The 27414-nt window shown below is 51.8% G+C and overlaps 1 protein-coding gene and 1 pseudogene across 2 annotated transcripts; one reads left to right on the forward strand and one right to left on the reverse strand.

The window, feature by feature from the left end:
• On the forward strand, window positions 1-27311 carry MAP1S (microtubule associated protein 1S). Its single transcript, XM_081232506.1, has 7 exons — window positions 1-157; window positions 1398-1499; window positions 2993-3075; window positions 3902-4042; window positions 4641-6996; window positions 24447-24682; window positions 25646-27311. Exons 1-7 carry the CDS (start codon window positions 37-39, stop codon window positions 25799-25801), a joined length of 3195 nt encoding a protein of 1064 aa, XP_081088632.1. The 5' UTR covers window positions 1-36; the 3' UTR covers window positions 25802-27311.
• Window positions 19050-20847, reverse strand: LOC308616257 (serine/threonine-protein phosphatase 2A catalytic subunit beta isoform-like; annotated as a pseudogene). Its single transcript has one exon. The product of its transcript is annotated as a serine/threonine-protein phosphatase 2A catalytic subunit beta isoform-like (transcript).
• Window positions 27312-27414: the final 103 nt, after the last annotated feature.

Below are 27414 nucleotides of genomic sequence, written 5' to 3' on the forward strand. Positions count from 1 at the left end.
CAGGGCGGGCGCTCGGAGCGTCTGGCCGGCGCGAAGATGGCGGTTTCGGCGGCAGGGCCCCGGTCGGTGGAGGCGCCCAGTTCACTGCTGCTCGTGGTGGGCGGCGAGTGCGGGTGCCCCGGGCTGCTAGCCTATGTGCTGGAGGAGCTTGAACGAGGTCGGGCCGGCCCGGGAACTCGGTGTCGGGGAGGCGGGCGCGGCGGCGCATCTCGGCCTAAGGGCCGGGGGATGGGGCGGGGGGCGGCTGGATCCGGGGGCCCCGGTGCCCCGATCCCCTTACCGTTAGGCACAGGGCGCAGGCAGAGGCCGTGGGTGCCCGCAGAGGAAACAGCGTTCGGGTTTGGGCTGGGCTGCACCGCCTCGAGCGGGGTGCAGACCGGGGAGGGGATACAGGCCCCGGCTTTGGGACCCACGCGATTGGGCAGCATGGGCAAGGGCTCCGCTTCCCGCCCTCCGGGCCCTCCTCGAATCCTCGGGCCTTAGCAGCCTGGAAGTCCTGGAGGGAGGAGCAGGGATGGGGAGGCTGGGCCCGGAGCTCCAGGGCCTACTTTCCGCAGCTCCATGAGGAACTGCTAATTGGGGTGTGGGCGGGTGCTGCCTGCTCAGGGGATTTGGCACCTGGGGATGTGAGTCATAGGTGCACCTGCAAGGTTTACCTGCAGCCACTTGGCATGGTGGGACCGGCAGGCGTGGTGCACCCCAAACCGTGATTGGAGGGCATTCATCCATCCCCCATCTCTCAGATCGGCAGGGCCTGCCGTCCGTGGCCAGTAAAATGGGACGGCAGCACACATCTCGGTTCACAGGATTAAGGAATGTCACCCCACAGGGCATCAGGGATAGCGTGGGGACCATGGGCAGGCTCAGTCCTGCCCTCACAGGACTAATGGGTCTGGTTGGGGGGCGGGTACCGAAGTGAGTGAGGAGATGGACCAAGTTTTAAGCTCAGATGGTTACAGGAGTGTTCAGAGGATGCAAAGGGCTGAGAGGACCTGAAGGGTGGGGAGAAGGACCTCTGGGCAGTGGGAACAGCTCACGCGAAGGCTCAGAGAAGGGAACTGTGCCTGGCAGGGCTGAGGAACAGTGAAAACAGTGGTGGGGTTGGGAGGATGACGGAGGGGACAAGATGACTCTTTAGGAGGCCGGGACTTTCTTTCTGATGTCCTGAGTCTTCTCTGTAAAATGCCTGAGTTACACTTTGGGTTCCTTGAGGGTGGAGGCAGTGGGCTCCAAAGGCACATTGGATGGTTCTGAATTTCCAGGCCGTCACGTGCAGGGGCAGGTTGAGGGGAGGGGCCTGTGGCAGCCCTCACCAGCCATCCGCTAGTTATTGAAATATTCTGGGAGCTGGGAAGTCCAGCTGATTTCCTACCTCCCTTCCCCCCTCTCCCCACCAGGCATCCGGTCATGGGACATTGACCCTGGCGTCTGCAGCCTCGATGAGCAGCTCAAGGTCTTCGTGTCACGGCACTCAGCCACCTTTTCCAGCATTGTGAAAGGTGAGGCTGGGGACCCTGCATGCCCCAGCTCTCCCCTTCTGCTCATTCAGTGGACAGGTGTTCTTTGAGTGCCAACTATATGCCAGGCATGGGGGTCAGGGAATGGCTGTAAGCAGCAACAGTAATAATACAACTGAGATCTACTGAGTGCAGAGCAGGGGCAGGCCCTGAGCCAGCACTCACTTCCTTTGGTCCTCAGCAACCCACAAGGCAAGAACTTGTGTTTTTGTCCCCAGTTGACAGGTAAGGTAGTGAGGTGTGGGGGACAGGGAGACCTCTGAGGAGGGTCTTTTTGGATGAGAAGCAGCTGGGGCTGGTGTGGAGGGTGGAGGGAAGGGCCCAGTCAAAGGGACAGGACATTGGGAAAGTGAAGGGCTGCTGAGCGGGACTGGAGGGTGGAGTGTAGGCCTGGTGTGGCAGGGACTATGTCTGGTTTATGCTTGTGATTCCTTCACAGGGCCAGGTACACAGTAGATGCTCAATAGATGGGGAGCTGAGAAAACAGGATCGAGGAGGGAGTTGGGGTTCCTGGGCCAGCCCCACATGTCCCGTGGCTCCCTGGGGATTCTGCGGTGACCGGGGTGAACAGAGCAGCTGCTGGGCAGGGCCTGGGTGTTGCCTGCAGCTCTCCCCTGCCTCAGCCAGCCTGTTGAGTCACCTCCAGGCCGCTGCAGGAGGGGAAGGAAGTGTCCGTCGCCTCATTGTCCTAGTGGTTCTGGGTGGCTTCCTGACCCTCACCATTTGGGGGAGCTGGAAATCCCATCCGCTCTGTGTGGCCTTGGCAGCCACTTCCCCTCTCTGTGCCTTAATTTCCCCACCTGAATGGGGCAATATCCGCACATGATAAGAACCCCGTGATAAACTGATAAAGGGTAACCAGTAGTAGAGGGTCCTTGCCTCTCCAGACCCAGGGCCGGGTGCTCCATATTTGAAACACATCTGGTCTCTGGGGGACAGATGAGGGTTCGGATCCCAGAATCAACCCCACTCCCCTCTCCGTGGCCCATGAGGCCTCCCTGCCCTCGGCTCCCTCTTGCTACCCCTCGCTGCAGCCCCACCTGCCCCTTCCTGATCCTCAGACACAGAGAGCTCAGTCCTGCCGCAGGGCCCTTGCCCATGTTGTGCCCTTTTCCGGGTGTACCCTCCTTGGCCCTCCCTGGGCTCAGGCTCCTTGATTATAAAATGAGGGTGACAGTGGCGTCCCCCGCAGGGCTGAGAGCTGTGAATTGGGCCCTGCCAGCAGTGGAGGCCTTGTTTTCCAGCGTGAGGCCTGCCAAGGCGGTTTCCTGTTCTTGCCTCATCCTGACCTGCAGCTTTACCACATGCCTGTTAATCCCTGGATGACCCTCTGGCTGGGGATCCTGGGAAGCGGAGTCCTGGAGGGGCTCATGGCCGCCTGGGGTTACACAGTGAGGCAGGGTTTGACCTTGTCACAGGCTGACGCCCACGTATGTGGCTCAGCCCTAAACTCACAGGGCCCGGTTCCCCCACAGGCCAGCGGAGCCTGCACCACCGTGGAGACACCCTGGAGACGCTGGTCCTCCTGAATCCATCAGACAAGTCCCTGTGTGACGAGGTAGGGAAGGGTAGGTTCCTGGGGGGGAGTGGGCTGCTGGGAGGAGCACCATCCCCTGGCCTCACCTCACGTGTCCTTGCCTTCGTGCTGCCTGAAATCCTTTTCTTGACACCCAGCAGCAGCGAAGCCTCCCCGGATGACTCCAGCCTCGATTTATTCCCTCCTCAGAGCTGATGGTGGGAGCGGGTGGAATCAGAAAAGGCTGGAGTTTGGGAGGAAGGAATGAGATAGGGAAGGGCTGGAGGTGGGAGGGCAGAACCCAGCTGATGTTTGCGTCCCGTGCGTTCCCTTGGGCTGGGCCCCGCTAGTTGTCTGAACTGACTTAATACTTCTAGCTTGTGGACATCTGCACTCTTCTCTCAATTTCCCATGAGAAAGATGAACAAGATAGAGCTCTGGGACACCCCTCTAGATACTCTTGTACAGGTTGATTCCTCTGATCAAAAATGCTCCCTTTTGCTCCCTGAAGGGGCTGGAGGAGACAGAGCCAGACACAGGCCCCTCTTCCCCGTGGCACCGGGGCTGGGCCAGAGGGAGAGGTGGGCTTCGGGGAGCCCAGAAGGGGTGTGCAGGACTTCCAGGAGGAGGGGGCACTGGAGCTGGGCTTTGTAGAATGAGCAGGAGTTGGGAGCAGGGATAGGGGGTCGAGCCCAACTGGAGGCCTATAGGCTACAGTCCCGGCTTCTAGTTTAGTACTGGCCAGGCCGTCATGGGGACAGGAATGGGGTGGTTATATATAGATTAGGGTCTGGGGACCACCCCAAAGAGGGGTGCTGACTGTCTCACTGCACAGAATAGGGCCTTGAACACTCTCCCTCTCTCTCAGCTCCGGAACCTTCTGCTGGACCCCGCCTCTCACAAGCTGCTGGTACTGGCTGGGCCCTACCTGGAGGAGACGGGGGAGCTGCTGCTCCAGACAGGGGGCTTCTCACCCCGCCACTTCCTCCAGGTCTTGGGGGACAAAGAGGTAAGCTTCCCCCTCACCATCCTGCCTCTGAAGCCTGGCTTGTCCCCACTGGGCTGAGTGGCTCCAGCGACCTGCTGTCCCCCTGAGCATCGTCCCTTCCTCCTCTGTGGAATAATGGTGGTGGCGTGTCTTCCTCCTGGGCCCAGTCCCATGACCCACTACAGTGTGTGGGCCTGTAGATCAGTAGATGTCTCAGAGGCTTCAAATGGCACCGCAGATTCTAGGTCCCATGTGAATGGGGGTCCCTTCTGAATCCCTTAGTCTGGGTGGGGCAAAATGAGCAAAAAACTGGCAAACCACGTTTGGTTTGATAAGAACCAGTACACAGGGGTGGTGGGGGGGTGAGTGTAGAAGGTCTCTCTGGAGGATGCTGTGCTTTAGGAGTCGAGAACAGCAAGTGCAAAGGCCCTGGGGCAGGGAGAGAGAGAGAGAGGGTGGGGGAGGGTAGAGGCGGACTGGTGGCGATGGGCCCTTCTGGAATGGGAAGGCTGGGTTTTTGTCCTGAGGGTGACAAGGGCAGGCAAAGGGCCTTAGTTTTCCCAAGGGGCTGGGTGTTGCCTGGCTCCAGGTGACCCCTTAACCATTCCGCCCTCTACAGATCCGGGATCTCCTGGCCTCCGCACCCCTGCCTGCAAACCCACCCAAGCTCACCATCACTTGCCCGACCTTTGGTGACTGGGCCCAGCTGGCACCCGAAGTGCCCGGCCTCCAGGGCGTGCTCCAGCTGCGGTTGAACCCTCCAGTGCAGCTGCCGGCTTCTGAGGGCCTGCGTGAGTTCCTGGAGTACGTGGCTGAGTCGCTGGAGCCGCCGTCCCCCTTTGAGCTGCTCGAGCCTCCGGCCTCCGTGGGCTTCCTCAGGCTCGCCCGGCCCTGCTGCTACATCTTCCCTGGCGGCCTTGGGGATGCTGCCTTCTTCGCGGTCAATGGCTTCACCGTGCTGGTCAATGGTGGCTCCAACCCCAAGTCAAGCTTCTGGAAGCTGGTGCGGCACCTGGACCGGGTGGACGCCGTGCTGGTGACCCACGCAGGCGCTGACAGCCTGCCCGGCCTCAACAGTCTGCTGCGGCGCAAGCTAGCGGAGCGTGATGAGGCGGCCGCTGGCGGGGGCTCTGGGGATGACCGGCTGCGCAGGCTGATCTCCCCCAACCTGGGCATCGTGTTCCTCAATGCCCGTGCAGCCGCCTCGCGGCTGGTACGCGGGGAGGATGAGGCAGAGCTGGCCCTGAGCCTCCTGGCCCGGCTGGGCATCACCCCCCTGCCTCTGAACCGTGGGCCGCTGCCGGCCGAGCCCACTGTGCTCTTCCAGAAGATGGGCGTGGGCCGCCTGGACATGTACGTGCTGCACCCGCCCTCGGCCGCCACTGACCACACGCTGGCCTCTGTGTGTGCCCTGCTGGTGTGGCACCCCGCAGGCCCCTCTGAGAAGGTGGTGCGCGTGCTGTTCCCTGGCTGCACGCCACCCGCCCGCCTCCTGGATGGCCTGGTCCGCCTGCAGCACTTGGGGTTCTTGCGGGAGCCTGTGGTGACCCCTCAGGACCTGGCGGGGCCTCGGCGAGCTGAGAGCAAGGAAAGCGTGGGCTCCCGGGACAGTTTGAGGAGAGAGGGCCGGACGACGGCACCCTCCAGGCCCACCCAGGAGCGCCCCGGGGTGGCCCAGAAGGAGCCACCACGGGCTGAGGCCCCTCGCAAGGCTGAGAAAGAAGCCAGGCCTTCCCGGGAGGTGAAGAAGGACCCCAAGCCGAGCGCCCCTCGGACCCAACCCCGGGAGGTGCGGCGGGCGGCCTCCGCTGTGGTCAGTGGCAAGAAAGCAGGCGCCCAGGTGGCTCCCAAGCCCCGCAGAGCACCCAACACACCCCGCCCGGGTGTCCCACCAGCAGAGAATGGGCCCCGCAGCCCACCTAGCTTCCGGTGCAGAGAGGCCAGCCCCGCCACGGAGGCCTGCGGCTCCCCGGCCCCCCGGCTGGTGGCCACGCCCAGCCAGGAGAGCAGCCTGGAATTGGGGCTGAGCCCAGCCGGGGAGGAGGGCGGCAGCTTGGAGGAGAAGACCCTGGAGCTGCTGTTGGCAACCAGCACCCCCGAGCCGTGCACACCCTCACCCGCCGGAGCCCACCAGGGCCCAACTGAGAGCAGTGGGCCACTGTCACTGAGCCCACTGCGGGGTGGGGAGCCTGGGCCGGATGCGTCCCCCACAGTGACCACCCCCTCGCTGCCCGCCGAGGTGGGCTCCCCGCACTCCACAGAGGTGGACGAGTCTCTGTCCGTGTCCTTTGAGCAGGTGCTACCGCCACCACCTGCTGCCGCAAGTGAAGCTGGGCTGAGCCTCCCACTCTGTGGCCCTCGGGTGCTCCGCTCGGCCTCCCCACACGACGTGGACCTGTGCCTGGTATCACCCTGTGAGTTTGAGCACCGCAAGGCTGTGCCCATGGCGCCGGCACCTGTTTCCCCCGGCAGCTCCAATGACAGTAGTGCCCGGTCCCAGGAGCGGGCGGGTGCTCCAGGGGTGGAGGAGACACCACCCACGTCTGTCAGCGAGTCCCTGCCTACCCTGTCTGACTCGGACCCCCTGCCTGCCGCCCCTGGCACCGCGGACTCGGATGAGGACACAGAGGGCTTTGGGGCCCCTCGCCGTGACCCACTGCCTGACCCGCTCAAGATACCCCCGCCACTGCCCACCCCACCTAGTATCTGCATGGTGGACCCTGAGATGCTGCCTCCTGAGCAGGCCCGGCTGAGAGAGGGCCTCGGCCATACCCGGAAGCCCCTTACCCGCCCCAACCGTGGCACCACTGCCCCCAAAGCCACTCCAGTGACCGCTGCCAAGACCAAGGGGCTGGCCAGTGGGGACCGGGCCAGTCGGTCACTCAGCGCCCGGAGCGAGCCTAGTAACAAAGGAAGTCGGGCACCCCTGGCCAGGAAGTCCTCAGTCCCCAAGACAACCACTCGAGGTCCATCCGGTAAGTACCTGGGGGCTGGAGTCCTGCAGTGGGTTCCCTGCCCAAGTCCTCCTGTTCCCTGCTTGCTGTGTGGTCTCGGCCATACGCACCACCCTCTCTGGGCCTCAGTTTCTCCAATAAAATGGAAGCTCAGGTCTGACTCTTCAAGCACTTGCAATTCCAAGGTGCTCAAGCAGTACCGTCAACGGCAATGTAATGTGAGCAACATCCATCGTGGTGAATTTTCCAGTAGCCACTCTAAGCAAAAAGAAACAGGTGAAATTAATTTTAATATTATATTTTGTTAAACTCATTTGTGTGGAGGGTCCCAAGACCACCCCCAGGTTGGATGATTGCCTAGGAGGACTCGGTGTATGGTCATACTCATAAGTTTATTACAACAAAGAGATACAGAGCAGGATCAGCAAAAGCAAAAGACATGGGGGGAAGTCCCAGGGAAACCAGGCACAAGCTTCTGGAAGCCTCCTCCCAGTGGAGTCACATACCATGTGCTTGATTCCCTGCGCTCCAAGCTGTGACGACATGTGTGAAGTGCCGTCGATCAGGGAAGCTCCTTAGAGACTGAGGGCCCAGGGTTTCTACTGGGGCTGGTCGTGCAGGCACCCTCTACCTCACACGTACACTGGAAAGGTTTCCAGGATCCAATTCTTGGACACCAACCAGGTGTCCCACAGTTGGCTGCAATTCTGACACTGTCTACCCAGAGGCAGAATCACATTCCACAAGTAAAGGGCCCGTCCCCCGAGCACCCTCCACTTCAGGTGCCAGTCACAAGCCCAGGCTGTTACCCGTGCTTCTGACTAACTGGTTGTAAATCGGAGGTTCCCATGCCCCCCTCCGTTGGTTTGATTAATTTGCCAGAGCTACTGACAAAACTCGGGAAAACCCATTTACTCACTAGATTACCAATTTAGTATAAAAGGCTCTTAAAGGATACAAATTAACAACCAGATGAAGAGATACATACGGCAAGGTCCCAAACAAGGGATCTTATGTCCTCATGAAGCTTGGGGCCCTGCATGGTAGCACAAAGCGTTCTGGTTCCCTGGTGTGGAAGCTCTCTGAAAAAGGGCCAAAAAGCTGCCTTTTGAGGCTTTTATGGAGGCTTCATTACATAGTCATGATTGACTAAATCATTGGCCAAAGGTGATTGACTCAACCTGAGGCCCCTCTCCCCTGCCCAGAAGTCAGGCCGCAAGACTGAAAATTCTGACCCGCTAATCACAAGGTTGGTTCTCCTGGCAACTAGCCCCCACCCTGGGGTGGGATCCAAAGTCACCTTCATTAACATAAACCCAGTTATGATGGAAAAGGGCTTCTTATTAATAACAAGACACCCATTTCACCTTTTGGGCCCTAAAGTGGTTTCTGGAACTGAGGACTAGAGACCAAATATAACAAAGATGCTCCCATTGTTCATATTGATCAGAAAATTCCAAGGGTTTCGGGAGCTGTGAGCCAGGAACTGTGGATGAAGGACCAAATATATCTGAGAATGACCAAGTATATGTATTTCTTACAAATCACAATACTGCAGTCCACCCCCTGGTGAAACGGATCCCTTACAGCAAAGCAATCATACCTATCACAGCACTTATATTTGGGGTCGCATTTATTAGATGTAGCAATAGTACCAACATAGATAGGCCAGACATTTGGAGAAGCTGGTGTCGGGTAGGGATGGATGGATTGATGGATTTTTGGCTGCACTGGGTCTTCGTTGCTGTGTGGAGGCTTTCTCTAGTTGTGGTGAGCGGGGGCTACTCTTCGTTGTGGTGCGTGGGCTTCTCATTGTGGTGGCTTCTCTTGTTGCAGAGCATGGGCTCTAGGCGCGCGGGCTTCAGTAGTTGTGGCATGTGGGCTCAGTAGTTGTGGCTCGCGGGCTCTAGAGCGCAGGCTCAGTAGTTGTGACGCACGGGCTTAGTTGCTCTGCGGCATGTGGGATCTTCCCGGACCAGGGCTCAAAACCTGTGTCCCCTGCATTGGCAGGCGGATTCTTAACCACTGCGCCACCAGGGAAGTCCCAGGATCGATTTAGAGAAACATCATTTGCTACTTGTACCTTACGATCAATTTGTGCAGAACTATTCAGCACAGAAATCAGCTGGTGATTAGCTATCCTGCTCCTCAGGCCAGTCATTTTCCACAGGTATTACCTCGCGAGGAGGCTTTAACTCAGGCTCTCAATACATTTGATCATCAGTATCAGTGTTACCATAAGACTCATTTACATGAGGTAGTTGAATCTTACCAGCAGACAGGGTTACACCGTATCAAAATATGGTTACTGTACAATTCATTTTCATTACAGAACAAATCGGTAAGAGCTACAGACGTGTTCACTTTGCCTTCCCAACAGAATCTGCCTTTGCCCATATACCAGACGGTATTAAGGACAGAGGTCGTGACCACTGGCCACGATTCAGTTAGCTCCGGATTCCAAGGTAACTAGGGACAAGTTCACAAGCTTGTACTGAGTCTGATTTCCATCATGTGTTGTATCGCAGGGCCCACCTCCCTTCTATGGGGAGGACACGAGTTGTATTTAGAACATTCCTATCCCAACTAACTGTGCTGCAGGGTATATTTTATTTCTAGCTTTACTGGAGGTGCGAGCAGTCAGGGTGCATCTGTGTAAATTATAAATGTCCCCAGAGAACTTCCATAAGCTTGGAGGGCCGTAACATTCCCATAGGTGTGTGCGCCCCGGAGCCTCAGCAGCTAGGATTGAGGGCCACTGCCCCGTGGCCACTTCAGCCTGCATATGTATTTAAATAGTCAAGAGGCCTTGTTGGATCGAGGTGCACGGCCCTTCCCAATGCTAATTCTAGCATATCCAGCATTATTGGCAGTCTGCCTGACCCACTTTGCTAAAACCTCATTCTCTTTCCAGTCTGGCTCCCATCCTTCGCCTTCCACCTGGAAGAGAACTCCCCCTAGTCTGCCTATTCTAATTAATTTTTTTCCTCTGAATGCCACTCCTCATTAAAAGCAAATTCCACTTGTCCTAGGATACCTACTAGCCCCTATTTACCCTAAGGCTGTTTCTGGCTTGTGGGCCAGAGTTGTTGAATCCACCAGAGACCTTGTTGCCATTGTGTACTAATGGCCTGTGTGCAGATAGGGTGTATGTTTTGCACCCCAAAATTTTGGGTCCCCCAGACTAGGCTTAGATGCGTGGTAAGCACACCTAGATGTAATTTAATTTAGTCTGAGTATGCCATGAGGCTTCCCATGGCCTGCCTTGTCTCTGGTAGGGCTGTACCCCAGGGGAACTTGAGCTACCATGTGACGCCCACTGCTTTAATCCCATCAGGGACCCACGGTTTTTCCCTATTTTGATGAATCGTTTTCCATCCACAAAAACAGGGTGACATGTGCTCGTGCACAGCACACCCTCCCATGTTGGGCATGCTGCCATTATATTTTGTCCATCATAACCAGGGACCTTTCTAAGCAATTGATTGTCAAGATCTATCATTACACAGTGATTACATAGATCAGTCTGCTGGGAGCTATACACCACACAGTTTGAAGTCCCAGTAGGAAGCAGTTCCCAAATGTTATCCTTTGTAGTAGATGTAGCCCGAAAAATAGGAGTCAGAAGATACAGGCGCATCGCTAGAATTCCATTTAATCTTTTAACAGTTGGTCCTGTTCATTAATATATCTCAGGACCAGAATGTCTTTCCAGAGCAATGCCATTCAGGTGTGCAGGCTGCTGTTCAATCTTGTCAGGTCCCCAAATCAGGGCTGATCTCAGCAAACTAGCTTCAGCCTGCTGGGCATCTGGTATGCTTCTGCTAAGAGATTATATTATTCTCTTGCTCTGAGGCTCTCTTCAGGTGTTAATAAAATGTTGGATTTCCCTCATTGCACAAGCCACTTATTCATCCCTTTACCCTCAGCTGTTATTTTTCCTCTCCATTTGTCATTTATCTTTACCCACACTTTTCCACTCTTGGAAGGGACGTTAGTTTGGCCACCGTGCTGGTCCAGATTGCTGCCAGGAAACTAGGCTGGCAGGTGTCTCCCCTGCCCCGTCCACTGCCGCTCACATAGAGTAGGGTTACACAGGTACAGAACTAGTGGGCTCTTGCAACTGCTAGGCAGCAGGGCAGCATTCACTGTCCACACCAACTTTGTCAGAGGGGGTGAAGGCACATTCCGGGCCCATCAGGCCCTTAGGAATTCTGACATAAAGGTTTAAAGGTATAGTTACAGTTTCTTGTTTAGGAATCATCCCTGCTTCTGGCCCCCACAGTTGCATCCCTCGTTCTGGGACCACTGCATCGAGTAGGAGAAGAAAAAAAAAAAGTTGCTGTGATGAGGGGAAGAGTTATACAGTCGCGTCAGCATCCTCCCCCGCCCCACCTTGCCCACACCCCCAGAAAAGTGGAGGAATCTATCCAGTGGGGACCCGCCCTCAGCCCCGCTCACGTTGAGTGTGAGCACATGCTCGTGACGGTGTGAAAGCCAGCCTCTCAAGCCTGTACCTCCCCTGGTTTTAGACAGCAAATGCTTCAGCCGCCCATTCCAATTTTCTATTAAAGCATTACTCTGAGGATGACACGCAACACATCTCTTGCCACTGTTGGACAGTATGGGCTGTAAAGTGCACCCATTGGTCCGAAGAAATGTAACTCAGTGGCTCAAATTGTTACAGTATTTTCTGTTCCAATCTTACAGTATTTTGAGCATTTGCATCTACCATCAGGTATGCAAACCCAGTGCAGGGTGTCTGTTCCTTTTAGGGCTCATTTATAGCCCCCCGCCCCAGGGCTACTGGCTTTGGTCCAATGTAATCCACTTGCCGGCTATGTGTGGGGCTCTGCGTTGCTGCAGCCCTCTCCCCATGCCGACTCATTCATGGACTGCCCTCCCAAAACGTTCACTTGGTGGTTCAGTGACCTTCCAAACCTGGAAGGGGTTCTTCTGGTGGGCGTTGACATGTCCTACTTTAACGCACCCCTTAAATCCCCAGAGTGATTTCCATAAGGCCGCGCCCCATGCAGGCATCCCTTTAATAGTCCAGGCCTCCATTGCCCATCTGCCCGACCACACAGCCACGCCACAGGCTGCGGCCCAGGAGTAAAAACCCAAACATAGGGGCTTTTACCATTGCTCAGTTCTTCCACCACTGCTAGGCAAACAGCGTGCAGTTCAGCCCACTGAGCCAATTTCTTCTTGCTGCCTCCAATCAGGGTCTCGCCATCCCCTGGTCTTAATGCAGCCGCTTTCCAAGCAGGTTATTATCCATTCATCTTGAAACTGCCATCCATAAAACAAGCGCGCTTTGTGGTTCAGTTGAGAGCCGTCCATAGGGCAAGGCCACGTGCCAGTCGGTTCCAGCAGCTCCTCAGGTGGCTCCAAAGTCGGTCCTAGAGGAACAGAGGCTACGTGCTCATGATCCAGTGGGTGCCTCCCTGCATTACCCTGGCAGCGTGCTCTCGGGTGAACCATTTCTCTTTGTATTATGGAACACTTCTGGGCACTGCGTTCATTGGAGTGTTCCTCCAACATCACCCAAGATATTATGGGTATCTCAGGTTTCATGATTATTTTATGTCCATCAGTAATCGAGGTGATCTCAATTAATGCCCAATCGCAGGCTACTAATGGTCTCTCAAATACTGTGTATGGGCGGCAGCATCTTGGAATTTTCTGGTCCAAAATCCCGGTGGTCACTGCTGGGAGGTGCTCGTGGGCTTTTGCCAGAAGCTCCAGTCTGCAGAGTATACAGAGTATGGCAGACACTTCCCAAATCATATCTGAGTGGGGGGTTGGCAGGGCTGCCACCGTTTGTAATTCAGACACAACCTGGTCTCGTTCGGGTCCCTAGCTCAGAGCTTTCTTTCGGGTGGTCTTACAGATGGAAGCAACATTCCCAGATGTAAATCCAAATCAACCAACCAAACGCTGGGCTTCTGGTTTGGTCCTGGGGGGGACAGTGACAACAGTTTATTTTTCGTCTCTCGTGGAATATCCCAGGTGGCCCCTGCCCAGGTTCTTCCAAGAATGTGACTGTTCGGGCAGGCCTGGGAACCGGTGCTGGATTTATTAACCCACCCCAGTTGGTCACGTGCGTCACTGTTGCACTCAGATCAGTCCTAGCCTGCTCTTTGGTTTCCGCTATAACCGTAACGCCGTCTGTATAGCATATGATTACACTGGCGACCCGCATCAAGTCCACGTCCCTTCTGACCAAATCACGACAGTAAACCAGTGAGTTCAGATACCTCTGTTGCAGCACAAGAAAGGTAAATTGGGATCCTTCCCATGTGAAGGCCAACTGCTGCTGGCTCTTTTCTGAGATCGAGACAGGGAAGAAAGCATTGACGAGGTCACTCACTGAGTAGCAGCCTCCTTGCATTTTCTGTGTGTCCGGAACGGCTGAGCCAATGGGTGGTACAACTTGGTTTAAGCCTCGATAGTCTACAGTTAGACTCCATGAACCATCCGTCTTTTCCCCGGGCCACACAAGGCTATGGAACAGTGAAGTCGTGGGTACCCACACTCCAGCTTCTAGCATATCATGAATTAAAGTGGTCGTCTCTTTTTGTCCATCAGGCGTTCTAGATCACTCTGTGTTAGCCGCCCGTGTGTGCTCGGGCAGTTCTTGCAGCTCCCATCTGGTGTCCCCAATTAAAACTGGCCGGAGGGTGGACTTACAGGCCTCTGCTTTACAATATCAAGTAGGGGACGCAATCCCCAGTCAGCCATGATCTCCATCCCAGTAATACAGTCAGGTAGAGGAGACGTGACCACCTCACACAAAATCTGTCCACTCACCCCAGTTTTCATCCCAGTGTTCACCTTAATCCCATCGACGTTTGCATCTCCAGTTCCTCCCAGTCTAACCTTAGCCCCCGCTAAGACTTCACCAACAGGTGTTGGAATCACAGTGCTTTGGGCTCCTGTATCTAGGAATCCTGGGAAGGTCTCCTTCCTCTCCTGGCCGTTTTCTCCACGCCTGTGCAGATGGCCCTGGGTCCCCACCCCCGGGGTGGAGCCAGAAGATCCTGGCCTCCGCTTCAGTCTTTATCTTGATTAATCTTCCTAATCCTCGCCCGCAGGGGATTCCTGGTCAGGTTTCTCATTGTAATCTTTGCCTCCTGGCTTTCGAAATCCCTCCAAACTAGAGTAGACAGTGGACTTGTTTGGGGCCCTTTAACAAAACGTTGGGGGCCGCACTGGTCCACCCAGTCTCTGGTAGTGCTGCATCTGTTGCCGAAAACTCGGCTTCTGTGAACCAGTGCCACATCGAATCTCGCAGGGAGAGTTTTGGGTGAGGTAGAAAAGAATAGCTTTAAAAAAAAAAAGAACAACCTTATTGCTTTGCCAGGCAGAGTGGGGCACAGTGGGCTCATGCCCCTGAAAAACTGTGTCCCCCAACCCGGGGCGGGGGCGGATCTGGTGAAGAGTTTTATAGCAGTGGTTCAAGGGCGGGGTTGTTGATAAGATTAAGGTGTGTGTGTTGGGGGGGCACCTGTACTCCTTTAATCTGGTCTCAGGTAATTTGATGAGCTTCTCTGGTTCCTTTCATCTGGCCTCAGATGCTGTTCTTTGGAATGAATAATGCTGACATCTTCCATTTGTCGGGGGTTTTAGTTCTGTAAAGAGCTCAAAGGTATTGTTAATGTGTATCCCTTGAGGGGGAACGAGGCCCCTGCCCCAAGGCTGCCCTATTGTTTCTTGGCTGCTCCTCCCTTGTCTCTGCATCCCCTCCCTTCCCTGATTAGCAACTGTTTGAATCTGCCCTTTGGGACTAAGGGAAGGTCATGGAGGCTGGAGTCTGTTCCCTGCAAACAAGGAACGGGGTACACAGAAAGGCTTCCATGTCCAGGAGCCCCACAGGGTCCTGCTCAGTTTCACCTGTTTCAACTCTATCAGTGTCTGCTTTATTCATTCTACATTTCAACAGCCATCTGAAGATTACCACTCCACTCGGTCGAGTCCCTTGACTCTCCCCTTTGTCTCTCCCTGTTTTCTTAATTACTCTAATGTTCTTGGTGTCATCAGAGAAGCTGAGATAGCAGATCTGATAAGGCTTCTTGAACTGTTGTTCAGTTTTGTAGCAGTAAAGTTCCATGGGGTGCCCATGCAACAAGGGTCCCGTTAATCACAGCATTTACCAAAACCTGGGTAACAGGCATATTCAGTGGGTGAATGTCCCAGTTATAAAGCTAATCCCACATGGCTTGCATAGGAAGGCATCTCAGCTGCTTCATCTGGGGTGTCCCGCTTGGCATTTATGGGGTGAGTTGGGCAGTCCCCCCTTCTCAGGATAAACGGTCTTTTCCGTGGCGTTTATCCAGTCGATCAGGCTGGTTATTCCTTCGGGAATAGCCTCCTGTGTGTCTGGAACAATCTGCGGTTGTTCATAGTGAGCTTCGGGTCCTGCATCAACCCAGATGTGCTCTTCTATTCTGCAGCCTTCAAAACCAAAGACACAGCCCCCAAATTGGTTACTCTCACGATCCATTTTGGTAAAGGTTCTTCAGGAACCTGATGATACCAGTCCACAAAGTGAGTCAGTTTCTTTACATTCTATCCCCTGGTTTTAGTTGTTTCTTGGTTTTGCCCTCCCCCTACATTAACTACCTTCTTGGTGACCAGAGACATTAGAGGTATTTCCTGTTGCCCCTGCATAATTTTTCCCTCTCTGGGCGGCTTTGAGGCTAATGACCAAACCTCAGATCTACCCAAATCTGAACTTGGTTCAACATCAAGACCCGAATGAGCACATTTTTTAACTTTCATTTTGGCTAATAGAGATACTAATAACCAGGAAACTGTGTATTCAGCATGCTGCTTATTATTTTGCATTTCCTGATATATCCAGTTAGCCAACTCCTTGGGTGTTGGGTCTACTACCATTACTACATTCCATTGGTAACTGATTGCAGTGGAGCTGCAGTTTCATACTGTGGGTGACTAGGTAGCTATCTGGGGATCAGCATTTGCTCATTCCCCACACTTTTATCCTTTCTCTTTAAAAAACACATGTTTCTGTAAGCCAGGGTCATTCTAGCAAATCCCACTCCTGACACCAACCAAAAAGGGTTCCTGGACCCAGTTCCACTGTGTGTGTGTCTGTGTGTAGGTTTCCCCACACCAACAAGCAATTCTTGGATGCCAGCAGGGTGTCCAGGAATTCAAATCAATTCTGACACTCTCTACCCAGAGATAGAATCACATACCACAGGTAAAGGGCTCAGTCCCACAAGACCACCCTCCACTTCAGATGCCAGTCACAATCCCAGGTTTCTACCTGTGCTTCTGACCAACTGTCTGCAAACTGGGGGTTCTGATGACCTCCTGCAACTCAGGATGCCAATCGCAAGTCTAGTTTGTTACCTGTGCTTCTCACTGACTAGCTATAAATCAGAGGTTCCCATGACCCCCTCCTTGGGTTTGGTTAATTTGCTAGTGCAGCTTACAGAACTCAGGAAAAACCCATTTACTCCCTAGATTACTAATTTATTACATATAAAACGCTGTTAAAGGATACAAATCAACAATCAGTTGAAGAGATACATAGGACGAGGTCCCAAACAAGGGATCTGATGTCTTCAGGGAGCTTGGGGCCCCACACAGTGGCACGTAGAAGCATTCTGTTTCCCTGATGTGGAAGCTCTCTGAAAAAGGGCCAAAAAGCTGTCCTTTGGGGCTTTTATGGAGGCTTTGTGATTGACTAAATTATTGGCCAGTGGCCATTGATTCAACCTCAAGCCCTTCTCGCCTCCCCCAAAATCAAAGGGCAAGACTGAAAGTTTCAACCTCTTAATCATATGATTGGTTCTTCTGGCAACCAGCCCCCACCCTGGGGTGGGATTCAAAGTCACCTTCATTAGCAGAAACCTTGTGTTGGAAAGGGCTTGTTTTGAATAACAGACACTCATTTCACTTTTATGGCCTTGAAGTGGTTTCAGGAACTGAGGACAAGAAACCAAGTATTGTAACAAAAGATGCTCCCATTGCTCTTACTGACCGGAAAATTCCAAGGGTTTTAGGAGGTGTGAGGCGGGAACTGTGGATAAAGACCAAATACATCTGAGAATGATCAGATTTTATATATATATATTTGGAAGGGTTCCCACCATTTCCCAAATGATAAGAAGAGTGGCTCACCATGCCTACACTACTTGTACAGCAATGTAGTTTATGCTGTACACTTGCTCACCCCTTCCTGGGGAGTCTGGAATTTTGGAAATGGTGGGAACCCTTCTGAAATCCAAGTTCCCAGAAGGCAGCCAAGGGCCAACCTGTCAGCTTTCTAAGGATAGCAGTCTTGGGCTTGCTGTGTTTTTTTTTTTTCAATTTTTAAAAATTGTGCTAAAATTAATGTAACATAAAATTGACTACCTTGGGCTTCCCTGGTGGCGCAGTGGTTGAGAGTCCGCCTGCCGATGCAGGGTACACGGGTTCGTGCCCCGGTCCGGGAAGATCCCACATGCCGTGGAGCGACTGGGCCTGTGAGCCATGGTCGCTGAGCCTGCGTGTCCGGAGCCTGTGCTCCGCAATGGGAGAGGCCACAACAGTGAGAGGCCCGCGTAACGCAAAAAAAAAAAAAATTGACTATCTTAAGCCATTTTTTGGGGTTTTTTTTTGTTTTTTTTGTTGGCTGGCTCACGGGCCCAGCCACTCTGTGGCATGTGGGATCTTCCCGGACCAGGGCACGAACCCGTGTCCCCTGCATTGGCAGGCTGACTCTCAACCACCGCGCCACCAGGGAAGCCCTCTTTTATGGCTTTCTGATAGTAGCCATCCTAATGGGTGTGAGGTGGTATCTCACTGTGGTTTTGATTTGCATTTCACTAATGATTAGTGATGTTGAGCACCTTTTCATTTGCTTGTTGGGCATTTGTATATCTTTTTAGAAATGTCCTTTGCCCATTTTTAAGTCAGGTTGTTTGTCTTTTTGTGGTTAGGTTGTGATAGTTCTCTATATATTCTGGATATTAATCCCTTATCAGATAATGATTTGTAAATATTTTCTCCCATTCTGTGGCTTGCCTTGTTACTCTGTTGATAGTGTCCTTTGATGCACAAAATTTTTTGATTTTCATAAAGTTGAGTGTGTCTATTTTTTCTTTTGTTGCCTGTGCTTTTGGTGTCATTGCCAAATCCAGTGTCATGAAGCTTTTGCCTTATGTTTTCTTTTAAGAATTTTATAGTTTTAACTCTTATATTTTGCATTTTGAGTTAATTGTTGGATATGGTGCTAAATAAGCATTGAACTTCATTCTTTTGCATGTTGATATCCAGTTTCCCAGGGCCATTTGCGGAAAAGACTGTCCTTTCCCCATTGAATGTTCCTGGCACCCTTGTCACAAATCATTTGACCATATATGTGACAGTTTATTTCTGGGCTCTCTATTCTATTCCATTGATCTATATGTCTGTCTTGATACTACTACCACATTGCCTTGATTACTGTAGCTTTGTAGTAATTTTAGAAATCAGGAAATGTGAGTCCTCCTACTTTGTTCTTCTTTTTCAAGGTTTCCTTGGCTACTTGGGATCCCAGTGAGCTTCCATATAAATTTCAGAATGTATTTTTTTCTATGTATGCAAAAAAAAATCACTGGGATTTTGACAGGAATTGCATTGAATCTGTAGATCACTTTGGGTAGTGGTGGCATAACAATATTAAGTCTTCCAATCCATGAACATGGGATATCTTTCCATTAATTTATGTTCTCTTTAGTTTCTTTCAGTAGTGTTTTGCAGTTTTCGTGTACAAATATTTTACCTCCTTTTTAAGTTGATTCCTAAGTATCTCATTCTTTTTATGCTATTGTAAATGGAATTGTTTTCTTAATTTCCTTGTTGAATTGTTCACTGTTAGCATATAGAAATGCAGTTGTTTTTGTGTGTGTTAATATTGTATCCAGCTCTTTTCTGAATTCATCTATTAGTTCTAACAGGTTTCTTTTGTGTGTGTGGAATCTTTAGGATTTTCTACACATAACATTATATCATCTGTGAACAGAGATAACTTTACTTTTTCCTTTCTAATGATTCTTCTTTAAATGTTTGGTAGAAACCCAGTGAAGCCCTGGAGGTTTTGATTACTGATCCAATCTCCTTACTATTTATAAGTCTATTCAGATTTTCTATTTCTTTGTGAGTCAGTCTTGGTAGGTTTTGTGTTTCTAGGAATTTGTACATCTCTTCTAAGTGATCCAGTTTGTTGGTGTATAATTGTTCATAGTACTCTCATAATGCTTTTTATTTCTGTAGATTGGTAGTAACATCTCCACTTTGATTTCTGATCTTACTAATTTGAGTCTTCTCTTTTTCTTTTTTGTTTTGTTTGTTTGTTTAAAATGGAAAGTTTATTTGCTCAGTACACCAAATAGAATGCAAGCACTGTCATGACAAATATAGAAATATGCAGATCAACATAAAATAGTAATTTAGTTTAAATGAAGGGAAATCTCTTTAAATGTTATGACAACGTACTCCCAAGAATTTTTCAGTTAATTATACATTTCAATAAAATAAACGGTGATGAATTAAGTGGAAGTTAGCTTTATGAATTCTTCTTAAAAGTAAAAATCCAACCCTATTAATCCATGCCAGTTAAACACTCTAACTAAAATCTCCAAGTAAGTGCAAAAGGAGATGGAGTTAGTTACCTTTTTTGCTTGAACAGTCCCAAGGAAAGTGGTTACTACAAACACAGCAGGCAAACTGTTAAGAGCGACCGATCTAGAACATAGTGTTGAACTAATTTCAGTCTCAAGTTGTGCTAAATGCTCATCATTAGTATGGCACAGTTTGGTCCATTATATGGTTTAATGCCAAGACAGATCCCAATTTGTTACAGAAACACATAGATTACTGTTGCTTTTTTTTGTTTTGTTTTTAAATATATATATTTTTAAAAAGCCAGCTATACTTCCACGTACAACGGCAGGTTCTCCCAGGAGGAATTTACAGAAAGTAGTCTGGGGTGCACTGGGTCACATGAGGCTCTCCACGACGAGGTGCTGGGTCAAACTGAAGGAAGGAATACTTCAAAGTGTCATCTAATTCCATGATAGCAGCCTGGTTCCCACAACGATAACAGTAATTGGGTGCACTGAAAATGGTAACCACATTCCGATCGTGACACCAACTGTATCCCTCCGTTACAAGTTGGTGAACATGAGAAACCAGTGTGAGACCACTGGCATGGTTAAATGTTTCAGAAATATCTTGTCCAAATGTGTAGCCAGCACCATGTGGTGAAATACCCCACCCACCACGATCATCTGGATCTGACCATAACGGATCACACATTGGGCCCTCATGTGGAACTTCTTGTAAACGATCCAAGGCTCTTCTATGATCCAGTGTATCTATGGATGGGGAAAGGCCACCATGGAGGCAGAATATGTGTACATCTACTAAAGCTGTAAGTGGCAGATAATCAAACAGATCTGTAAAGAATTTCCAAACATTGGCATTTCCATACTTTCACAGACATTCATTATAAAAGCCATATACTTGGGTAGTTTGTCAGCTTTCGTGGTTTCCTCTCAATATTGTAATATGTTCTGGATAACGCACCTTTAATGCCACAAGAAGAGTCAGAGTCTGCACAGAATAATAACCTCTGTCTACACAGTCACCCATGAATAGTTTGTATCTGGTGATTTCCCACCGATTCTAAAGAGTTCCATAAGATCATGGAATTGACCATGCACATCTCCACAGACGGTAACAGGACAACGGACCTCTTGCACATTTGATTCTTTTGTTAAAATTTCCTTAGCCTGGTTCTCGTTAAGTTGTTTACACTCGTTCAGCTGCTCGACCCCACTGGTCCAGCTCCTTGGTGAACACCTTGTCGTCCATGGTGGCCCGAGCCCCTCCCCCGCTGCCTCCAGCCCCCCCTCTCCGCCCCCTGCGCACCCCAGCGCCGGGCGCCGCTCCCCTCGTCCGGCGCCCTCGCCAGCAGCCAGCTCCCAGCGGGAGTGGAAGGAGCCGGGGAGCGCGACCCCACACCCCTCCCAAGCCCCGCGGGTGGTTCTGGGCGCACGGCCTCCAGGAGACCCCCGCCCGCACTGGCCCATAGGGCCGCGCGCTCCTGGAGTAGGTGAAGGGCGCGGGGAGGTGCGGGGCTTCCGCGCAGCTCCCGCCGGACAATGGGCACCTGCCGCTGCCTCCTGCCCGCTGGCCACTCCCAGTTCCCTTGCCCCTTCTCTCTCGCTCTTTCTCTCTTTTTCTTTCTTAGTCAATCTAACTAAAGATTTGTCAATTTTGTTAATTTTTTCAAAGAACCAACTTTTGGGTTTGCTGATCTTCTGTGTCATTTTTCTACTCTCTGTTCTTAAAATCTTTGCTCTAATCTTTATTATTTCCTTCCTTCTGCTAGCTTTGGATTTACTTTTGTTCTTTTTTCAGTTCCTTAAGTTATAAAGTTAGGCTGTTGATCTGAGATATTAATAAAAGTGTTTATAGCTATAAATGTCCCCTTTATCACTTCTTTCCCACAAAAAGATTCTCTTTGTCTTTATCTTTGAACAATTTGATTATCATGTGTCTCAGTCTGGTTCTCTTTGAATTTATCCTATTTGGGGTTCATGGAGTTTCTTAGATGTTTATGTTCATGTCTTTCATTAAATATAAGAAGATTTTGGCCATTATTTCTTGAAATAATCTTTCTGCCCCTTTCTCTCTCTTTTTTTTTTCTGAGACTCCCATAATGTGTATGCTGGTCCTCTTGATAGTATCCTGTAGGTCCCTTAGGCTCTGTTCACTTTCTTCAATTATTTCTCTTTCTGTTCCTCAGACTCAATAATTTCCATTGCCCTGTCATCAAGACGGCTGATTCTTCTGCTTGTTCAAACCTTGAGTGGAATCTTCCTAGTGAATTTTTCATTTCAGTTACTGTATTTTACAGCTCCAGAATTTCTTTTCATTTACTCTTATGTTTTCTTTCTCCTTATTGATATTTGTATTTTTTCCATACATTGTTTTCTTGGCTTTTTCCACATCTTCCTTTAGTTCTTTGAGTATCTTTAGGACAGTTTTTAAAGTCTTTGTCTGGTGAGTCCACCATTTGGTCTCTCTTAAGGATGGTTTCTGTTAAATTTTTTTCCTTTCACTGGGACATACTTTCCTGTTTATGTACCTTGTGATTTTTTTTTTATTGAAAACTGTACATTTGAATCTCATAATGTGATCACTTGAGATCCAAATTTTCCCCTTCCCCAGGGTTTGATGTGGCTCTTTCCTTTGTTTGATTACTGTGGGCTATCTCTGTGCTGGGGATCAGTCTGGTGTAAACTTAGGGCGTTCTCACGTCTTTTCTGATCCTGTACCTTTTGCTGGGCATCTGTGGTTGCTTTCTAAATTCCCCTGTATGGTAGTTGCTTTTGAGTGTCCTAGTGCTTAAATGTTTGGCTCCCGAAAGGGGAAAAAGAAAAAAAATGAAGGGGGAAGAAAAGAAGAAGAAAAAATTTACAGTCCTTTAAGTCCCATGTAAGTTGCTTCAACCTTATGCTGAGGCTGCCAGCACAACTGTCTAGCTGGGGAGCAGATTCTTGGAGCTTCCTACTGTACCATGGTCCCAGAATCCTGCTGTGTTAATTCTTTCCTGCATACTACTATATCGAAATGATATTTCAGCATGTAATCAATATAAAATATTACTAGATAGTTCCCTTTTCTCTTTCCACACTACATCTTGGGAGCCTGGTGCGTGTTTTGCACTCCCAGCATGTCTTGGCTCACACCACGTTCCAGTGCTTGGTGGCCACTGCATCAGTCAGAGCTGGTCTAGAATTACCAAGAGAGGGCTGGTGAGAAAGCAGTGACAATGATGACAGTCATAATAACTCCAAGTCATGTTCACTGAGCGCCTGCTCTGGACTGAGCCCTATTCTAGTTGCCTGGGGTGGTCCTGCCCTCCGGGAGCCGACAGGCATCTCCAGCTTCTCTCCCCATGTGGCTTGTCCTCAGCTCCTGGCCACCCTGGTCTCTTGATTGTCTTCTAGCCTCAGCGCCCCCCTGAGCCACCACTTCTTGTCTTTCCTGGGCAGATTCCAAGAGAGGCATCTGATGGGCCCTTGTGACCTTTGGCAGGTCAGGGGCTCCCAGCACAGTGGCAGGGAGAGGGAGAGGGTGGCCCCTAGGGCCCATGAGCAAGGCTGGCACCCGGAGGCTGGGGATCATCTGAGACCTTCTCTTCCTGGGCATTTGGCCTCTTTCCAAAGGCCACAGTCTTGGCCACTCAGGGTCTCCTGCTACCACTGCTTCTGATAAACCAGCCATCGACATTAGTGTCAGCAAAGCCTGTCTTAAAGGGCCAAAGGGTAAACATTTTAAGCTTTGTAGGACAGATGGTCTCTCTCTCAGCTACTCAGCTAGCTACTCACTCAACTAGGTGTTGTAGCACAAAAACAGCTCAGTAAGTACTCCGTGGGCGTTCTAGTAAAACTGTATTTCCAGAAGCAGGCAGTTGCCGTATTTGGCCCACAGGCCACAGCTTGCCAGTCCCTGCTCTACCCCTGTCCTCCTGCCCCATGGCTTCTGCCCACATTCCCTTTGTCTTCGCTTTGCTGTTCTGCCTCTGCTGCTCCTGTCCCCCTCTCGCCTTCCACAGCCACGGTGGCTTTCCCTTCCTGGGGCACCACTCAGGGTCCTCGACACCACTGTCCCCAGTTATGAGTGAGGGGCGCTACTTGCCCAAAGCTGGGCATTTCATTCATTCTGAAAATGCCCCAGCAGCCTTCTGGGCCCACACCCTGGACTGGGCAACGTTTATGATCTTAAGACACCAAACACCTGGCAGGCTTCCTGTGGCCAAGACCTGGCTACGTCCTCAATCAGTTGATGAGTTCACTGGCCCAGGAATGGTGGCCTTGTCCCCCTTGCACAGGCTTTGGGTTCAGGGCATGGACAACGCCCTGAGAGCAGCTGCTCCAGCTCCATCCAGGCTGCCCAGCCTGCATCACCCTCTCTCAGCTCTCCTTCCTACACCCACTCTGGCTCCCTGTCAACCTTGAGGGCAGGGATTTTTGTTTGTTTGGGTCACTGCTGTGTCCCCAGGGTGCGGTGCCCAGGAGAGTTTGATAAATGCCCGATTGGCTCCCCTTGAGTAAATAAACAGGTGGATGCTGCTGAGAATTCCAGGTACTGCTGCTTTAGGAACTCAAGCTCTAAAACCCCCTCTTCCAGGGAGCCCTCCCTGGCTGCCCCCTCCCTCAGGCCCTGGGGATGTCTGTGTCCAGGGACTGGCCAGGGAGTATCCAGGCACTGAGAGGTTGGCTGGGGTGTTTGCAGGACAAGCCAGGGAGAGCTTGTCAACCATAAAACGGAGATCAGGCTTCCTGCCAGGGAGGGAGCCACTCAGAGAGGTTCAGGGAGCTGGGAGCCTTGTCCCGGGCCCTGGGTCTCAGCCCCTCCCTGTCCCCAGAGCTCACGACTGACCCCATCCCTCTTACCCACAGGGTCAGCTGGCAGTCGGCCAGGAGGGTCACTGGCCCCGCCGAGCTCCCCCGTCTACCTCGACCTGGCCTACTTGCCCAGCGGGGGCAGTGCCCGCCTGGTAGACAAGGAGTTCTTCCGGAGGGTGCGTGCGCTCTGCTACGTCATCAGTGGCCAGGACCAGCACAAGGAAGAGGGCATGCGGGCTGTCTTGGATGCACTTCTGGCTGGCAAGCAGCAGTGGGACCGTGACCTCCAGGTACGTGACGACCCGGGTGTGAGACAGTCCCGATGACAGCAAATGTCACTGGGACATTGCCCAAGCTCTTGGCACTGGGCAGGGTCAGCACTTCCCGGTGTCTTCCTGCTGAGCCCACACTGTCCTGTGAGGTTGGTGTGATCTTCACCTGCATCCAAGGAGGGAGTGGGGCTCAGAGAGACTAAGCCATGTCCCCAGGGCCATGCGGCAATGAGGTCAAATGCAGGAGTGCCCCCCAGCTCTCGGGACTCTGTTCCTGTTACATCCACTTCCTTGTCTGCAGCAAAGCTGGGTGAGGTCGCAGGGTGGGGCTGGTTTGATCACCTCGCCTGACCCCTGGCACTGAACCTCCGTAATGTTATGAGAACCAGCCAGGAGGAATAGGTGAGATGTGTGGTGTCTACACAGCCAAGAACGTTGAGAATTGACCCTGAGGGCTGGGGTTGTCCCCATGGGAAGCCTTGAAATAGAACCTTGAAGGGTGAGGCGAATTTGGATAGAAGGAGCCTCCAGGTACCTGGCCGCCCACTCAGCCTGTGAGTGTGCTGACACCCAGCCTTGCACGCAGCTTATGGAGCAGCTGAGAGGGAGCGTCCCAGGCAGACGGCACAGCGTGGGCGGAGGCCAGCGGCAGGAGTAGGCTTAGTGTATTCAGGGAGCTGGAGGGAGACCTGGGCAAGAGAAGAGGGGGAGATGGCAGCGGTGGGGGTGTGCGGGAAGCATGGAGAAGAATTCGCAGAAGAGTGGTCCGGTCTCCTGGGTTGTGAAAGGGTCCTTTGGGTGCCATGGGAAGGAGAAGGGACTTCGGGGACAGGCTGGCCGCCGGCTGCAGACATCCAGGCAAGAGGTAATGGAGGCGGAGACAAACGCGGTCAGAGAAGTGGGGCCTCAGATGCCTTGGGGCTGGGCCGGGAGGGCAGAGGGCGCTCCCCCTCACCGTTGGTCCATCTGTCCCACCCACAGGTGACCCTGATCCCCACCTTCGATTCGGTGGCGATGCACGAGTGGTATGAGGAGACACACGCCCGGCACCACGCGCTGGGCATCACGGTGCTGGGCAGCAACAGCACTGTGTCCATGCAGGACGAGGCCTTCCCCGCCTGCAAGGTGGAGTTCTAGCCCTGCCCCCAGCACCACCCCCCGCCCCAAGTCCGCCGCTGTCCTGAGGTGCACCTGTGTCAGAAATAAACCAGGTACTCCGCGTGGCTGTGGCCTCAGTTCCTTCTGCCGGCAGGAGACTTGGCAGCACCCCGGGCGGTCATTGCTGCCATGTGGGTCCCCAGTTTTGGGGGGAGACAGCTTCTGTGGAATCCCCAGTAGCCTCCAGGTCAGGCATGCTCTGGCTTCCGTGTCACAGATGGGAAAACCCAGGCCCAAGGGAGACAGTGCCTCTCAGGTGATGACCCCTGGCCAGTGGAGCTTGCTGCTGACCATGGCCCTCCAGCCCATCCCAGCGGCCGTGAGGGCCCCGTTTTATAGACGGGAAAGGCAGCTGCCAGACCCCGGCCACACAAACCATTTAGTGGCCTAGCAGAGATTTGAACCCCAGTCTCTGTGCTCCGAAGCCATTAAATAAAAGTTGCCCTCTTCCTAGGGATAATTGGCACTCATGGCAGGAAAGTCTCACTCTACAGCAAGGTCTTAAAAAGTAATCTGAGGGAATTCTCTGGTGGTCCGGTGGTTAGGACTCAGTGCTCTCACCGATGTGGCCTGCGTTCAATCCCTAGTCAGGAAACTAAGATCCCACAAGCCACTTGGCTTGGCCAAAAAAAAAAAAAAAAGCAATCTGAAATTTAAAAGCTACAAAACATCAATCTCCTGATGAAGCCCCTCCCTGATCTCTCTATTCTGCATGTACAGAAACACCTAGATAGTGTTTTCAATAAGATGCCATCTGCACTGGGTAGAATGGTGACCTTAAAAAACTTATGACCAAGTCCTAACCCCTCAATACTTACCTCCCTTTTCCCACAAGGAGAGACTTCTTAGTCCAGGGTCTCAAGATAGGTTAATGTTTATACATGAAGTCGTATCACCCTGATTTTTCATCTTGGCCAAACTGTTGAGTACATACAGGTGCTGCCTCTTTGTTCTCATTTCATTTCTTTCCAGGGAGATTTTCTTATATTTATTTTTAATTAGCTGGTTCACTTTTTTTTATTAGACATTTGTTTTTTTCTCATTCATATATCATAATTCCTTTTTTTTAAAATAGGGACAACAAACTTGTTAAAAATTTTAATTGTAAACAAAAACACGTAACACAGGGACTTCCCTGGTGGTCCAGTGGTAAAGAATCTGCCTTACAATGCAGGGGATGCAGGTTCAATCCCTTTTCAAGGAACTAAGATCCCACATGCTGTGGAGCAACTAAGCCTGTGCGCCACAACTACTGAGCTCACACGCCTCAACTAGAGAGCCTGGTACCACAAACTACAGAGCCCATGCGCTCTGGAGCCCGCGCACCACAACTAGAGAAGAGAAAACCTGCTGCCACAACTGGAGAGAAGCCCGTGCACCGCAACAAAAGATCCCGCGTGCCACAACTAAGACCTGATGCGGCCAAAAATAAATTAAATAAATAAATAATAAATCTTTTTAAAAAATCCTCAAGAAAATATTTTAAAAAACCACACACAGGGCTTCCCTGGTGGCGCAGTGGTTGGGAGTCCGCCTGCCGATGCAGGGGAAGCGGGTTCGTGCCCCGGTCTGGGAGGGTCCCACATGCCGCG

The sequence above is a fragment of the Mesoplodon bidens genome, assembly GCF_964165515.1.
Source record: "Mesoplodon bidens genome assembly, chromosome: 4".
Classification (NCBI taxonomy): Eukaryota; Metazoa; Chordata; class Mammalia; order Artiodactyla; family Ziphiidae; genus Mesoplodon; species Mesoplodon bidens.

Bases quoted from the DNA above. Each gene is read 5' to 3' on its own strand.
- MAP1S (XM_081232506.1), top strand. From the start codon at position 37: ATGGCGGTTTCGGCGGCAGGGCCCCGGTCGGTGGAGGCGCCCAGTTCA. The intron at 1,500-2,992 runs GTGAGGCTGGGG...GTTCCCCCACAG, and splicing joins CTTTTCCAGCATTGTGAAAG to GCCAGCGGAGCCTGCACCAC. The intron at 6,997-24,446 runs GTAAGTACCTGG...TCTTACCCACAG, and splicing joins AACCACTCGAGGTCCATCCG to GGTCAGCTGGCAGTCGGCCA.